This window comes from Brassica napus, chromosome C3 (assembly GCF_020379485.1).
Source record: "Brassica napus cultivar Da-Ae chromosome C3, Da-Ae, whole genome shotgun sequence".
Classification (NCBI taxonomy): Eukaryota; Viridiplantae; Streptophyta; class Magnoliopsida; order Brassicales; family Brassicaceae; genus Brassica; species Brassica napus.
The window spans coordinates 70882325-70899482 of NC_063446.1; the positions used below are offsets into that span (position 1 = coordinate 70882325).

The 17158-nt window shown below is 35.6% G+C and overlaps 2 protein-coding genes across 3 annotated transcripts; one reads left to right on the top strand and one right to left on the bottom strand.

The window, feature by feature from the left end:
- Nucleotides 1–627: 627 nt before the first annotated feature.
- LOC106417438 (phytochrome-associated serine/threonine-protein phosphatase 3) lies at nucleotides 628–3482 on the top strand. Its single transcript, XM_048750520.1, has 10 exons — nucleotides 628–888; nucleotides 983–1129; nucleotides 1208–1275; nucleotides 1370–1427; nucleotides 1994–2104; nucleotides 2191–2241; nucleotides 2319–2462; nucleotides 2531–2626; nucleotides 2707–2778; nucleotides 3144–3482. The coding sequence occupies exons 1-10, from the start codon at nucleotides 808–810 to the stop codon at nucleotides 3225–3227; spliced, it is 912 nt and encodes a 303-aa protein (XP_048606477.1). The 5' UTR covers nucleotides 628–807; the 3' UTR covers nucleotides 3228–3482.
- An 869-nt stretch (nucleotides 3483–4351) lies between these two features.
- On the bottom strand, nucleotides 4352–9961 carry LOC106416642 (putative E3 ubiquitin-protein ligase XBAT34). 2 transcript variants are annotated; one of them, XM_022698412.2, is made up of 8 exons: nucleotides 9943–9961; nucleotides 7493–7598; nucleotides 7280–7405; nucleotides 7092–7186; nucleotides 6932–7004; nucleotides 5258–5426; nucleotides 5024–5109; nucleotides 4352–4927 (listed from the first exon to the last, which is right to left on the bottom strand). In XM_022698412.2, exons 2-8 carry the CDS (start codon nucleotides 7592–7594, stop codon nucleotides 4598–4600), a joined length of 981 nt encoding a protein of 326 aa, XP_022554133.2. In that variant the 5' UTR covers nucleotides 7595–7598; nucleotides 9943–9961; the 3' UTR covers nucleotides 4352–4597. The 2 variants fall into 2 exon arrangements, with proteins under 2 accessions (XP_022554133.2, XP_013713017.2); XM_013857563.3 differs by lacking the exon at nucleotides 9943–9961 and having other exon boundaries at nucleotides 7493–7650.
- Between the last annotated feature and the right edge of the window lie 7197 nt (nucleotides 9962–17158).

A 17158-nucleotide genomic window follows, 5' to 3' on the forward strand; every position in this document is an offset into this window, starting at 1 on the left:
TTTTCTAATCCCAATACCATACTATTAGTTTCCTTTAATATCTAAAAATTATAGAAATATTATTTAGTTCTTTTTTTTGATAATTATATACCTAAGAAATTTTCTCTTAATTTTGTAGGATATAATTTAATATCTTCTAACCAAAATAAATAGATAAAAAATCTTTTGAAGTTTATAATTTCAAATATTACATATATATTATTAAATATAAATTGAAATAAAATTATTTATTTTTATCTTAATTTCAATATAATCAAATAAGATTTAAAATTGAAAAAAATATATTTTAAAATATAATTTAAATTTTAAAACTTTTATTTTTGCCCATGGTATACGAAAAGACCTCGTCAATATGTAAAGGTAAGTTCGTTCAAAACAAATGTAAATGTAAGTTAAGATATTTAAAGAAAATATTTTTTTTATCCTTTATACAATATATAACATAAATCAGTTAGCAAATATGTGAATAGCATGTACTACCATTCACTGTTTTAAAATAAAAAGTAATTATGTATTTTATTTTTGTTAAACAGAAAAAAAATAATTCTTCAACAAATTTTCCTAGTAATTAAACTAACTAACAATAATGATATATAATTAATGTGATGCCCAAATAAGTGATGTTTGAATGATGTGTTGCTAAAAAGAGAGAGAGACGGATCCGAGTTTGAAGACCAAATTGGGTTTTGGGTCAGACATTGGTTCCTCGTGTCTCTTTACGTAACCCTAAACGAAACGAAGGCGGAGAGAGCAATGCTCTGTTAGATCCAAATCCGAAGAAGAGAGAGAGAGAGACGCCCAATCATCATGGATTTAGATCAGTGGATATCCAAGGTCAAAGACGGCCAACATCTCTCCGAAGACGAGCTTCACCTCCTCTGCGAATACGTACCTTCTTCTCCTCTTCGATTGAATTGGAACTTTACTTCGAATCTTCTGCTCTCCTCTATCGATAACATTTATAGGTCTTCTGTTATAACAGGTGAAAGAGATTCTGATTGAGGAATCAAATGTACAACCTGTCAACAGTCCTGTCACCGTCTGTGGTGATATCCATGGCCAGTTTCACGACCTTATGAAGCTTTTCCAGACCGGTGGTCATGTTCCCGACACTAACTACATTTTTATGGTAATGGACTTTTACTGTTCTTCTTCTTGTTTTTTTCTCTCTTTTTTTTTTTTATGAGATTTCATTTGCTTTTCCCAGGGAGATTTCGTTGATAGAGGTTACAACAGTCTTGAAGTTTTCACTATTCTTTTGCTTCTTAAAGCAAGGTATGCTTTCCATATGTCTTTCTGTTTCACTTTGTCTACCCGCATTGTTCTGTTGTGCTTAAAACCCATCTCTCTCTTGTATGTCAATGTGTAGATATCCAGCCCATATCACACTTTTGCGTGGCAATCATGAAAGCAGACAGCTTACTCAGGTATGTATTTTATTCTGTTTGGCTGATGTTTATTTGTTGCAATGCTCTTCACGCAGTTCCTAGTAGATAGAGTAGTTTTGAGTTTTCTTCCGCAATTGTTATAACTGGATCTGAAAGTTATATATGTACATGTGGTAATGTCATGCCAGACGTAGACATGGATGTTAACTAAGATGCGTTTTAGTGATACTCGAGTACACAGAGTTCATCGCAATATCTTATTAATTTTTTTTTACATCCACTGCCAAGGAAGAAGATTGTATGATAAGTTTGTATTTTGAACACACTTGTGGTAACTCTTCAATATGATTTAGCTGAGAGCTGCACCTCCTGTTGTTACAAATTTAATGTATATTCCAGTATCTGCTGACAGTATGAACAAAAAATATTCTTACGTTAGTGATGTTTGTAATCAAATAATGGTGTTTTGCATAGTTTCTTCCTGCTCACTGTTTTCGTTTAAATTTTTCGTGTTTAATTTTCATGCTACACTTGGTTTGTATTTTGTGTCCCTGAAGGTTCACTTTTTTTTTAATAAAGTTGTTGCCTTGAATTATAATTGCTAGGTCTATGGTTTCTATGACGAATGCCAAAGGAAGTACGGTAATGCTAATGCTTGGAGATATTGCACGGATGTGTTTGACTATCTTACTCTTTCCGCTATTGTAGATGGCACTGTAAGTATTTTCCCCATGATCTTTGGCATTGTGTATGAATGTATAAGTTGCGTACTATATTTAAAAATATTGCTTCCTCGATGTAGGTTCTATGTGTTCATGGTGGCCTTTCACCTGATGTACGGACGATTGACCAGGTTAAAAAGTGCCTCTTTTTGATTAATGATTGATTAAAATCTCATTCACTCACTTCAGATCTTATTGTGTCCTCTAGATAAGATTGATTGACCGGAATTGCGAAATCCCGCATGAAGGACCATTCTGTGATCTTATGTGGAGCGATCCTGAAGATATTGAAACATGGGCTGTTAGTCCACGTGGCGCTGGTTGGCTTTTCGGGTCCAGGGTTACCACTGAGGTATGGTTGTTGAAAATTTGAATAATATGTATAAGAAACACTTCTTTAACTTTGGCTTTTGTGTGCAGTTTAACCATATAAACAATCTTGAACTAGTATGTCGCGCACATCAGCTTGTACAAGAAGGTCTCAAGTACATGTTCCAAGACAAAGGCCTTGTAACTGTAAGTGTGGTGCCTTCTTATGGTTTGAAGTGTAATAATCTGCTTGGTGACGTTTATTCTCTTTATTTTTGTGTGTGAAGGTGTGGTCTGCACCTAACTACTGCTACCGCTGTGGGAATGTGGCTTCTATGTTGAGTTTCAACGACAACATGGCAAGTCATTTGTTTCCTCTTTTTCTACTGATATATACCATTATCTCGTGTTTCATGTTCTTAAACCTACAAGAGGGCTCTCAGTTTACTTAACCCTTTTGTATCTATTAAGTTGCTCCTTTTGGTGCTCTTCTCTCTAACCCGAACATGAACGGACTTTCTTGTTTATGGGAAGTTAGACAAGTAGCTCTTGTAAGATGGAGTTAGAACAATGTTTTTGCCATTTATATATATATATATATATATATATATATATGAAGTCACCTAGTTGGTGCTTGTCTCCTTGTGTTCTTCTGTAGACTTGTTTGTGGAAAGTGTTTATGATCTGATCCAGTCCCCACTGACGGTTATGCTTTTATTACCAGGAAAGGGACGTGAAGTTCTTCACGGAGACAGAAGAGAACAATCAAATGAGAGGGCCAAGAACAGGTGTTCCTTACTTCCTGTGATGATCCTACATTGTTAGTCTCATATTGTTCTGACGAAGTTAGCGCCATTACCGTTGGCTTATGTTCTTGCAAGGTATATCTTCTGATGTTGTGTTTACACTTCCATTGTTTTTACGGAAACAAACACATTTTCTTGTGGAAGTGATCGTCACTTTAGCAATTCTAGTGGTTTTGATGCAGTTTTTTTAACTTTGATCTCTGACTCTGGACGTTGTTATACATGTGTTCTGTATGTAAGACCAATCTTCTCATCCCCTCTTTGCTTTGTTCGGTTAAGTTTCGGTTATTGCTGGATTGATTAAATCATGAAGCCGTCAAAGTTCGGTAATAAATAATTCACCAAACGAAATGTATAACTAGCAGTAATGCTGGATTTGGGTCGGGTATTTCAGTAGCCCTCAGGTTTATTTGCATTGGATACTTTATTATTTTGTCTAACAAACTGAAGATCCTCCAGATCCATATCTGAATGTATTTGACAAATATTTAAATTATTCGAATATATTCAAATGATCAAAAAGTTAAGTTAATGTAGTTAGTAATTGTCATTATAAATATTTGAATTATCAGTATAATTGATTTTATGTATGTATAAATATTTAATATTTATAGATATCTATAATATTTTTTGTTTAGACTGGGTCAGGCCGATGACCATTCTGGAAAGGAAAGAAGATGAACGAATAGAAAATGAACGTAGATGAATAAAATTGCATGAATGAAAATGAATGGTTGTTCCATCCCATATTTAACAAGAAATAACTTTATTTTTTATGAGATAGAAACATTATTCTTTGTGAATGGTGATTTTTTTCGGAAATGTTAAAAAATACATTATTCCTCGTTGCTCCTTAGACACCATTTTGTTATTTGGATATACAAACCCCCGATCGTTGCGTAGGTTGTAGAGGCTTTATAATTTTGTAAATTTTCATCAATACCAAATTTTGTCAATCAATTTTTTCAAATCTTCGAAATCTTCAAATTCTTAAAAGCTATTTTTGAAATCATTCTTTTTGTTGTTCACCTTTTTTTAAACTAACTTTTAGAAAACTTTATAAGTTTTTCCTTCACCACTTTTTTGTTCATTTCAACCCAAATAAAATAGACAACGCTTGAATTATAGCAAAATGATTAATATCTTCTATATAATTTGAAACAGAGAGTATATAGCAAACAAAAACCATCTAATGAAACCCAGACGTTCAAACATAATAAAATCCCAAGATTAACAAAACCAAACATAAAATTGGAAAAAAAATAGATAACTGAGTCGTAAACGAAGCCGGTGCGGACATGAATGGTGAGGATCTTCGAGCCATAGAGGAGATAAGATGATTAGTTTTGTCTTCCTTTTTTTTTTTTTCTGTTCAAACATGATATAACTTAATGACCTGATCAATGCTGGCACGACATATAGGACATTTCTTGTTTTTGATCTCTTTCAAGCAAGAAACGCATCCAGCGACATGTCCGCATGGCACACATGCTGCTTCCGATGACGCATCCTCACAAATCACACACACTCCAGATCCTCCACTACTTCCTTTACTCTCATAGTCTGCACACGAGAATGATGGATAGTGAACAGAATCGTCTCCTGTTTCCACCGTTACGGCTCTCGGTAGAGGAACTGATGGCGTAACCTCATTGGAAATGATATTTTCAGTTGTTTTCATAAACATTGGAGGATTCATTGGCTGTATAACTTTCCAATTATTATCAAATGAGTCAGAGAGACACACAAGTAGGAAATATCTTGACTTCCTAAGTCGTATCATTATGGCAAAACATACCTGAGGAGTTCCTTTACACGCCTCACAAAACGAGTTCAGCTGTTTTATGTCGCCCTTGGTTGCTGCTGCCAGCTTAAGTCGCATTTCTAAAAAAACGTTGAGATTAAAACAAAAAAAATATAAATAATGTTTTCAATTAAAGGTTGAAGCATCAAGTAAAAGAAGAATAGCTTTCTATGGTTACTAAATATTTTTTAAAGCAAGAATAGAGAATAAAAAATTATGTACACTTACGCCTATCGACTTGAGCCCAACGCCTAGCGTGAGAAATGTATCCCCTTTTTCTCTGCTTCTTGAGCTTTGATAAGTTACAAACAATCATCACTGAAGCATCAGACTGATCTGATCCAAGCTCCTCCAAGTTTGCTTTCCACAAAGGAATCTCCATCATGGGTTGTGCATCCTAATTATATACACATCATAACAGTTTCATAAGTATAATGGATCATGTATCTTCTCAGTTCTCATTAGCCACTTTCTTACATTTTACTGTTCGTTTTCTAATCTTGGCCTAAGTGGTCTCTTAGGTTCGTGATTTAACCTATCATGAAGTATGTTTCATGCAAAGTTTATGTCATTATAAGACTTTTTAGGTGATGATTGTTTACTTGGTTTTTAGATTGTAGTTTTTGGTTTTTAGTTTTTTGATTTTAGTTTTTAGATTTTGGTTTTAGTTTTTAGTTTTTGGTTTTTGATTTTGCTGTAGATTTTGGTTTTTTTGAAAAACTTGATTGGTGACTAGATTTTGGTTTTTGTTTTTAGATTAAAATAAATAATTAATGATAAAATATTTTTCAGGAAAAATAAAATAAAAATATCATAAGTATCACTAAAAGTAAACTAATATAAATTTAGTTTAAAATAAAAATAAAAACAAGAAACCAAAATATTGTAAAAATTAATGGCTGTATTTTAAATATATTTAAGTTTATATTTACATAATATATTTTAACTCAAAAAAACTAAATAAAATGTATTTATATTTTCATTTCTAATTCTTATTTTTCAAAGGACCAATACACCAATTTAACTTTGCATTTCATTTTAATATATTTCAAGATATATATGAACCTACTATCGTTCCATCGTATTTTTCTCTTTAATATTAATAGCATACATTAATTATTCAACTAAACTAGATAATCAGTCAATTATAAATATTTATTTAGTAAATAAATAAATACTTCTCATAACCTTTGATGTACACTATAATGTCTTAAGTAATATTTTGTATTAAAAACTTTATATAAATTTAACCAAATTTATTAGTTATAATTATTAATTTTATTATAATTGAATAAATTAGTTTTAAAGAATATTATTATTTATAAGATTTGTTTTCATGTCTTTTTGTTAAATAAATGTGGCTCTTACAAATAAAAAGAAATATTTGTTTATCAAGGAGGCATACTTCACGTAAGAAATATCAGTATTAATAATGTGTTGAATAAATATAGATATATTGTACCTGGATTATTAACAAAAAAAACATAAAATAATGTGTTGAATAAATATAGATATATTGTACCGGAATTATTAAAAAAAAACAAAAACATAAACAAAAACAAATTACTTTTAAAACAGTTGCCGTATGTTTGATAGAAAAAACTCCAAAAACACAGATTCTGGTTTTTCCTTTTAATTGCATAGGAGACTCAAAAACCAGATTCCCTATTTTACAGGGAAACTATTTTGGCAAAATCTTGAATGGCTTGAAACTAGTTTTTGGAAAAACTAAAACCAAAAACTAATTCAAAAACCACAAACAATCAACCTAGTCTATCATGTATTTATTTATGCTTTTAATCTAAAAGTCTTTAGTAAACAATAAACAGTTTCATAAGTATAGTAATATCAAAACTTGGAAACAAATCCTAGTTTCATAAGAGAAAGGATTATATTTAGTACCTGAAGACTAGCATACACAAATAACTCCAACTTCAAAGGGTTTCGAGAATCAGTTGGTACGATAACAACCCATCTGCAAAAACACAAGTCCTAAAGCAGCTTCATATTCATGTGCAACAGTAAGAAAGACAAGAAACAAATAAAAAAGAAGGATACTCACACTTTTCTTGAAAGAAGCTGATAAGGAGAACATAATTCAAGAAAGCTGGGGCCATAAAGTTCACGCATCCAGCCAGAGAACAAGCAGATGAGACTCTGCATAATCAAACAGTTTAAAAAGCGTATTAAATCATAAAACGTCTTATACTGTTTACTCCTTTATTATAGAAATAGGTGTTATTAGCATACCTCGATTGCGCGCACAGTATCGCTGTAACCTTTAGCCCTAGCAACCTTAAGAGTTTCTGCTACATCATATAGCTCTGCTTCTGCACAAGCTAAGATTAATGGCGTTCTTCCTTCTTTATCAGCCCACTACATCCAAAACTCACAGTTGCAACTGATAAAAACGAAATCTTACAATTATAAAGATGAGAAGATGGGACTAGAAAGAAGAAAAACCTCGAGTCCTGCCCCTTCATGGCAAAGGGATTTGATACTTTCGACATCGTTGTGATTCACTTTTTGAAATAGCATCTCGGCTTTAAGCTGTTGTTGCCCCATTTTACTAAAAAAATTGGTTTTATCACGATGATTAAACAATTAAAAAAGGGGATATATATATATAGAAGAATTCTTTAAGAAAAAAAAAGAATATATATAATATAATATACAAGGAAACTACTAAGAAAATAAAAAGTACTTTCCTCACTAAAAATAAATGATTTCCTCTTCTTTTTCTTTTCTTTCGGAGGGGTATATTCAACTGAGAGTTTCGGGTGATTTGCAATAAAATAACAAATTTACTGTTATTCAAACATGAATTTTAAAATCTTATTTAAAATCCAGTGTTATTTAACTTGACATTTTATGAACTAATCTCAAATCTAGTGTTATTGAAAATATTTTAAGTTGTGGAATTTTAAAGTTTTCGAGTGATTTTAAAGTGTTTGGGTGGAGTTCCTTGGTTAAAAAATTTAAAACTCAAATCTCATGGTTTTAGTTGATATTTTAGAGTGGTTTAACAAAAATCATTTTAATCTCTGCGATTCAGTGAAATCATGTAAAACCTCATTAAAAATCAAATCAGCTCAAATTTTATATCGAATACATTCTCCTTCGAAGAAGTGTCCGAGAAAGTAAAGAATTTGACTTTTAATTTAGTTGTCCGCATAAAAACAGTATCTAAAAATAAAAATTAATTACTAATTATATATATATATATATATATAATATTAAATAAATATGGTATGGTCGTTGAGGAAGATGTTTGACATGGCTAAAATACATTGATCAAAACAAGTTAATGGTGATATTTAATTATTCAAGTTTCATCGGGCCAGATGATTATTATTCCCAACGATGACCAGGTAGTTATCAGTCTCGTCAATTATATTTCAAGTTTGGTTCAAATTCAACAAATGCAGGCAAAAGACAAAGGTGATTAGTCCATTTCTCGTCGTTTCTGTTTTAATTTTTTTGTTTGTTTAGAACTTAAATATTTATGTTTAAGTTTATGTAGTCAAATTTAGTTTTTTTAGTTCTGAACTTCTGATACTAGAATTTGGTACTTTTATTTAAATTCATGGTTTATGATTTCCTTGCATTTTGTATGTATATATATGTTTTTAAAAGAAAAAAATACATATATATTTTTAAATAAAAAAAGAAAGCTAAAAGCATGATTAACCCGAAGTTTTTAGGATGAGGTTTTTAGCGGAAGTTAAGAAACTGTTTCTTAACTTTTAATTAAAATAACAAAGAACCGGTTCTTAAGTAGAATCCCATTCTAAAAATTCTGGGTTAATTATAGTGTGAAAAGGTTCGTGGAAATATCATGACTACTTAGCAAAGAGGTGTCTGTCAATTTCAAAAGTTGACTCGGGACACAAGGCCAAAATATCATGACTTCTTCTTAGCAACGAAGTGTGAGAAGTTCAAACCACTTGGAGTTGAATGTTCAGAGGAGACCAAAAGTCTTTATAATTCACATATTTGGTGATAATTTTTTTTCTAGCAAATAAATGCTGAAATGTCCTTTAAATTCAATAATTATATTTTATTTGAATCTAAATAATTAATGGAATATGATCGGTTAATTGTTATTTTTTTGACAAAAGTAGAGCCGGACAAAAAACCTGGATCCGAGAAACCGAACTGAACCCGATCCGAAAAACTAGCATCAAACCCGAATCAAAATTGATTAAATATCCGAACAGATCTAAAATTTTGGTATTTAAAGAACCGAAACCAAACCCGATCCGAACCGAAATATTTCGGGTACCCGAATGTATCCAAATTTTTTTTATAAACCTATATATTATTTTTTTTTAGATTTAATGTATATTAAAAAACATCCAAAATATATTTGATACTCTTACCTTATCCAAAATACTTGAAAATATATACAAATAATAATTAAAAAAATGTCTAAAATAGTTAAAATATACTCAAAATACCAGAAATACTTAAAATATTTATTTATTCTCTATCCAAATATTCAAACCAAACCAATTTATATGTTAAGTTTAGGTATTTTGACATATGTTATTCAAATTTATATGTAATATATTATTTTGTTTATAGATTTTGAGTAATTTAAAATATATAATGGATTTTAAAATTTTAAAAGTAATTTAATGGGTTATCCGAACTCGAACCGAACCCGCAAAGATCTGAACCGAACCCAAATCAAAATTTAGAAATACCCGAATGGAGCTAAAATTTTTGATCCCGAAAACCCGAAATCCGAATAAATCCAAACCCGAATGGATACCCAAACGTCCACTCCTAGACAAAATCATGAAAATAAACAAATTTGACCATAAAAAGAAAGAAAATTAAGTATTTTAGGCCAACCATAAATATATATATATGAAAATTTGACCGGTCACAACATATCATCTAATTACCTTCATTTGTGACGTGCACCACGACTGAAGCTTTATCCCAAAAATTCCTTCGATTTATGTAACTGCTATTTAAGTTTTAAATTCCTTTTTTTTTTTTTATCAACATCGGCCTCCATCTCCATGCCATCATTTTGGACAATAATTATGCGAGTATCCCTCCTTTGGTATCATTTAGAATCGTAACTTTGATTTTCTTCGGCAATTGCTATAACTGGTTTTGAAAGTTATATTTGTGCATGTGGCAATGCCGTGGCAGACGTAGACATGGATGTTAACTAAGATGTGTTTTTGAATGTTGGTCCCAGTCAAAGCTTCAAATAGAACTCAAGAACAATTGTTTGTTTGGTAGTTAAGATTACCTATTTTTGTTTTTTTTTTCCATTAGTTTCCTCAACACAAGGAAGATCAATTCTCTCCTTAATATGCTTAAGACAATAACACAAAATATTTAAATAAAATATTGGTTTGGTTTACGCCAAATACTTGCGATTAAGAACCTTGGTTCGTGATGATACCCTCCGGTCCGGTTCTGCTACATGATCATCATGTACTGAAGATGCATCATTACTCCCCTTCCCAAAACGAATCTTGTCCTTAAGATTAAAATCAGGGTAACTCTGTTTCAGCTGCTCGAAATCCTCCCAGGTTGCATCTTCTTTTGGTAAATCCTTCCATTGTACTAGCAATTCTCGGAGCTGACTCCCTGTTTGTTGTGAAGCTCGTACTTGAAACACTTCTTCTGTGATCAATCGTAAGAGACCATTGGAGCGTAGTGGTGGGAGCGTTCCAGATGTTGGTGTGGCGTCTCCAACTCGTTTTTTAACTAGTGACACATGAAAAACAGAGTGGACACGGGTACCTTCCGGGAGCTTAAGGCGATAGGCGACATGTCCAATGCGTTCTTCAACTTGAAAAGGGCCAAAGTACCTTGTAGACAGCTTATGGCAAGTGCGCTTGAAGATAGTATGTTGTCGATACGACTGAATTCACAGATAAACCCAGTCTCCAACTTCGTATGCAATGTCTCGACGCTTTAAGTTTGCTGCTTGTTTCATTCTGTTGCCGGCTCGTTCAAGATTGTGCTTCAGAACCTGCAATATCTCATCACGTGCCGCCAGTTGTTCATCGAGTTCCAGGACCGGTGTAGTGCCAATCTCGTACCTCACTAGGGGAGGTGGTTCTCTACCATATAGAGCTTTGAACGGCGTCATACCAGTGGACGCGTGGAAGGTTGTGTTGTACCAGTATTCTGCCCACGGCATAAAGGTACTCCATTGCTTAGGGCGGTGGTGGATAAAGCAACGAAGATACTGCTCAATGATCCTGTTGACGACTTCGGTTTGGCCATCGGCTTTGGGATGATAGGCTGATGACATCCGTAGTTGTGTTCCTGACAAACGCCATAGCTCACACCAGAAAGTGCTAACAAAGATTCGGTCGCGGTCACTTACAATGGATTTTGGGATGCCATGGAGTTTGACGATGGATTTGGCAGTGTAAGGATGAGAGAGCGGAATGAGGTGCGCTGATTTTGTAAGACGATCCACGCCGACCATAATGGAGGTGTGATTATCAGAACGAGGCAATCCATCGACGAAGTCCATCTATACATCTTCCCAAATCTGAGTCGGTATTGGAAGTGGTTGAAGCAACCCCGCTGGTGATAAACTTTCATATTTCACCCGCTGATAAGTATCATAAGCAGCAATGTATTCCCGAACAGACTTATGCATGGATGGCCAAAAGAGCTGTTGTGCGAGTCTCTTGAACGTGCGCAATGCACCCGAATGTCCTCCAATGTGTAAATCGTCGTGTTCCTTCAACAAAGCTGTGATCTGAGGAGATCCTGGTGGAATGATGATGCGGTTGTTGTAGCAGAGGAGACTGTTGCGGTGGTCATATGGTTTGCCAGGGGCAGTGTCGGCTTGAAGGCCAATGCATATGAGGAAAGGATCTGTTGTGGCCGATAAGTGCAACGCTTCCCACACTGCTGAGTGCTGTCCTGTTATCGCATTAAGGAAAGGACTATCTCTGCGGCGTGACAATGCATCTGCTGCAGCATTAGCAGTTCCAGGCTTCTAAGTAATCTCATAATCATAACTCTAGAGTTTACCCATCCACTTTTATTGTTCAGGAGTAAGGATCCTTTGCTCAAGGACAAAAAGAAACCTCTTCTGATCTGTCAGAATGGTGAATATGCGACCTATGAGGTATGGCCTCCACGTACGAATGGCAATCACGATAGCAAGCATTTCCCGAGCATAGGTAGACCAGTTTTGCTTTGCGACGCCAAGAGCTCTGCTCATGAAAGCGATCCGCTTTCCTTGTTGTGTCTCCTGAAGCATCTGCGTGAATGATCAATGGCATAGAGAAATCAGGGAGAGCGAGAGTTGGAGTGCTTGTCATGGCCGTCTTCAGAGCTTCAAAAGCTGTCTCTGCTGCTGCTGTCCATTCAAACTTCCCCTTCTTCAAAAGGTTCGCCAGAGGCCTAGCAATGATCCCATAGTTCTCCACGAACTTTTGGTAGTAACCAGTAAGGCCCAGAACCCTTCGCAGTTTTGTCACAGTCGTTAGAGGAGACCAGTCGACCATTTCCTTGATTTTGCACTGATCCACCTTAGCTCCTGCAGCCGATATGATATGTCTCAGATACTCTAGCTCTTCCCGTCCAAATTCACATTTCTTCTTCTTGACAAAGAGCCGATGTTGTTGGAGAAGATCGAAGATGATGCGAACATGTTCCAGATGCTCCTGCCAGGTCCGACTGTACACCAAGATATCGTCGAAAAAGACAAGAACAAACTTATGAAGATGCTGCCTGAAGACTGAATTCATGAGTGCCTAAAACGTTGACGGCGCGTTACACAACCCGAACGGCATAACCAAGTACTCGTAATGTCCATTGTGGGTGCAAAAAGCTGTCTGAGGGATGTACTCGAACCTGATGATACCCGGCTGTCAAGTCAAGCTTGGTGAAGATAGTGGCGCCATGGATTTCATCGAGCATATCCTCTACATTTGGAATTGGAAATCTGTCTTTAACGGTGGCTGCAATCAGACCTCGATAGTCAGTGCAAAACCTCCACGACCCGTCTTTCTTCTTAACCAGAAGTACCGAAGATGAAAACGGACTGGAACTGCTGCGTATTTTTGTAAGAGACCATTCACCGCTTCCGGTATTGCCGAAGCATCAGTCAGAAGCTGCTGGATACTCCAGGCGAAACAGGCATGGCCCATACGGGCTTCCCTTGCCATCTCGGTTGGCTCGGCCCGTGAAATCCGGCTACTCTCGAGGCCTTGGATCTTTGCAGTCTAACCGGCCTAATTAAACTCCATCGTCTGGGCCTTCCAATCACACAAAGTCGGGCCCAATTGAGACAGCCACTGTACGCCCAAAACGACTTCGAGTCCCGTCAAAGGAATCACATAGTAGTCAATGGTGAAACTCAGATCGTCGACTATGGTGATAACCGATCGATAAACACCCTTGCACCGGAGTGGATGTCCGTCAGCGACTCGGACCTTGAAAGGTTTGGTTGCTTAGATCTGTAAGTTCAATTTGTTAGCCACCTTCTCGCTGATGAAATTGTGGGTTGACCCACTGTGGATCAGTACCACCGGCTTATATATGCCGATTAATCTTCACCGGCGTTCGTAAGGTCTGCGGCGTGTCCCACCCAGGTAGCGCTTGCAACGTCATTTCCGCTTCTTCCACTCTAGTTGATTCTTCTGATTCATCATCCTCCTCCACCATGAGAAGTAATTGCGACTTTTGACACTTATGGCCTGGAGTGTATCTCTCGTCGCAGCTGAAACACAAGCCAAGACTTCTTTTACGCTTCATCTCATCCCAGCTCAAGTGTTCCGGGGTCATTGTGGGTGCGTCTTAGTGGTTTGTCGCCGGACCCTCCGGCTTAGTGTTCGCCGGTGAGTTTTGAGTGTTGCGGTTGGTCGTGGAAGAGAATCTTTGACTGCGTTGGAGCTGTTCATCACGCATTCTAGCAAGTTCCACTGTCGCCTTTAACGTCTTCGGTTGAAACATCCGAATATTGTCCGATATAGCATCTCTGAGACCGCCTATATACGTTCCAATGAGCGCCTTTTGCGTCTATCCTGACACCTTATTCTGAAGCCTCTGAAATTCTCGGTGATACTCCCTCAAGGTACCAGTTTGTTGAATTTCGGAGAGAGCCTCATCGAAGTCTTCAGCAGCAATTGATCCAAATCGTGCCCAAAGTTCTTCCTCAAAGACGTCCCACGAAACTGAGACTCCATTTTCATAGAGGGCCTTTGTTGTAGCATGCCACCATTCATTGGCTTCATCCTCGAGATGATACGAAGCAAAGCTGACTCTCTGCTCTAGTGGCATCTCTTGGTAGCCGAAGTATTGTTTCGCCTTGCTCACCCATCACGTTGGATCTCCTTCTCAAAACTTGGGAAATTCCAGTTTCACATGCCGGCGGTTAGGTCCGTTGGGAAGAGGATTAGGATTCTCTCCTCTCTAAATGGAAGCGGAGGGTGAAGGTATCTTTGATCGTCTGATCCCTCCAGCCGCACTCGTTCCCACTTCGTGATTACCAGTCATCGTCTCTGTTGGAATTCCTCCCTTCGGTACAATGGATCCCTCTTCACGAAGACTTGACACTGCATCAGACAGCATCCTCTTGAAAGAGTCTTCCATGCCAGGAAACTTTGCAGCCATCTCTTCATCGATTTTTTTGTTGATCTTGGCAACTTCATCTTGTACCATTCCGATACTTGTTTCCAGGTCTGCCAATCTCTCTTTGTTGCTTGCCATAACCATAATATAGCTTCAGGTTATAGCAAAAGTTTGCTCTGATACCAAATGTTGGTCCCATTCAAAGCTTCAAATAGAACTCAAGAACAATTGTTTGTTTGGTAGTTAAGACTACCCATTTTTGTTTTTTTCCATTAGAATTAGAGAACCAAACAACGTAGAAGAGATCAACTCCTACAAACTAGGGAAATGGAAAATATGGGAAAGAGGGTTTCCTCAACACAAGGAAGACCAATTCTCTCCTTATTATGCTTAAGACAATAACACAAAATATTTAAATAAAATACTAGTTTGGTTTACGCCAAATACTTTCGATTGGGAACCTTGGTTCGTGATGATACTCTCCGGTTCGGTTCTGCTACATGATCATCACGTACTGAAGATGCATCATTGCTACTTGAGTACTGAGTTAATTTTGCAATGCTTTAGTAAAATGATTCTTTGCATCCATGAGTTTTCTTGTTGGAAGTTCTTAATGTATGTCTATTCCTACGCAATATCTCATAATTTTTGTGAATGAAGAAGATTATATGATATTTGTATTTTGAACACACTTTTGGTAAATCTTCAATATGATTAAGCTGAGGAGTATACCTCATGTTACAAATAAAATGTGCATTCCAGTATCTGGTGACAGTTATGATTACATATTCTTACATTAGAGGTTTACCTTTTTAATAAAGTTGTTGGCTTAAACTATATTTGATAGGTCTATGGTTTCTATGACGAATGCCAAAGGAAGTAAGGTAATGCTAACGTTTGGAGATATTGCACGGATGTTTTTGACTACCTTACTTTTTCAGCAGGAAAATAACCAATTTATACATCAACAAGGGGTCGCGGTCCCGATCAGTACATACATTCACACCAGGTGCTAAAACATACTTCAACACAAATTATAGTCAAATTTCATACGTCAACCAACACTTTTCGGTAAATTCATACAATGACCGTGTCTCCATTAGTCAAATATTTACGGAGTCTTACGTGGACTTAACAGATGATTACGTGGAAATTAAGCCCAAAACGATATCGTTTTATTGAAAACGAAAAATTGTTTTAAATTGGTTTAAAGTGGGGTTCGAACCCGGGTTACACACAAAAACCTATTCCCCACTCAACCACTCTGCCATGTATGATTCATCATATTAATACATCACATATACATATTTAACATTCATCGGTTCCGGGTTCCCAAAAAAAAAATTGATTTCATTTGGTTTAGAGGGGGAGTCGAACCCGGGTTCCCCACAATAACCCATCCCCCACTGGACCACTCTGCCATGTATAATTCATCGGTTTAATACATCACATATACATATTTATCATTCATCCGTTCTGGGTTCCCCAAAAAAAATTCGTTTTCATTTGGTTTAGGGGGACTTCGAACACGGGTTCCCCAAAATGACCCATCCCCCACAGGACCTCTCGCCATGTTCATTGGTTTAATACATCACATATACATATATTTGGTTTGGTAAGAATTGCTCAAATGTTTTGTCAAAAAAAAAAGAATTGCTCAAATGTTAAATTTTAGGAAATTGTAAGTTTCAATGTGTTTATATATTTTAATCCAAATAATTTATATTTGAATTTAGGTTCTCGCTGTTGCTCGGCTTGATTACCCCCATTTGATGTGAACACGACCAATGGACATCAAGATTTTGAGTTTAATTAGTTGTACAATACTTATTGATTAACTCTATGATTAATTAGGTGATAAAGTAGATTTGTATTGCTGCTCACAGTGCACGAAATAATTCTTTTACACTGGGTTCGAATCCCCCCCCCCCAAACCATAAGAAAACGTTTTCGAGGAACCCGGAATTGGCCGTTTTTCCCTTTTTCAGCTATTATAGATGGCACTGTAAGTATTTTCATCATGGTCTTTGGCATTGTATTATGATGTATCTTCTCTTAGAGTTATATGAATGCATAAGTTGTATATTATATTTAAGAATGTTGCTTCCTCCATGTAGGTCTATGTGTTCATGGTGGTCTTTCACCTGATGTATACGAACAATCGACCAGGTTAAAAAATGCTTCTTTTTTATTAATTGTTTTCTGGTTTTCACCCACTTGAAAGCTTTATTAATGATAGATTAGAATTCTTATAAAATCATCTAAAAACTCATTAAAATCAAATCATCTTTGTTGTAGATTGAATACACCCCATAGTCTTTAAAACTAAGAAGTAGTTTTTGGTATTTGATTTCCAACAAACTACTTTTTCTCCGATCATGATTTTGATCAAATAGATCTATTCCATTTATTCAGAGAAACTAGTTTTTGATTCATTTTACTAATTCATAAAGTAAAAACCAAAATCTATATTCTGTTGGGTTCTTCTTTTTATTTTAATTAATTTTAGTTAAATAATGTATTATATAAGACCTACACCTACTACCCTACAAACAC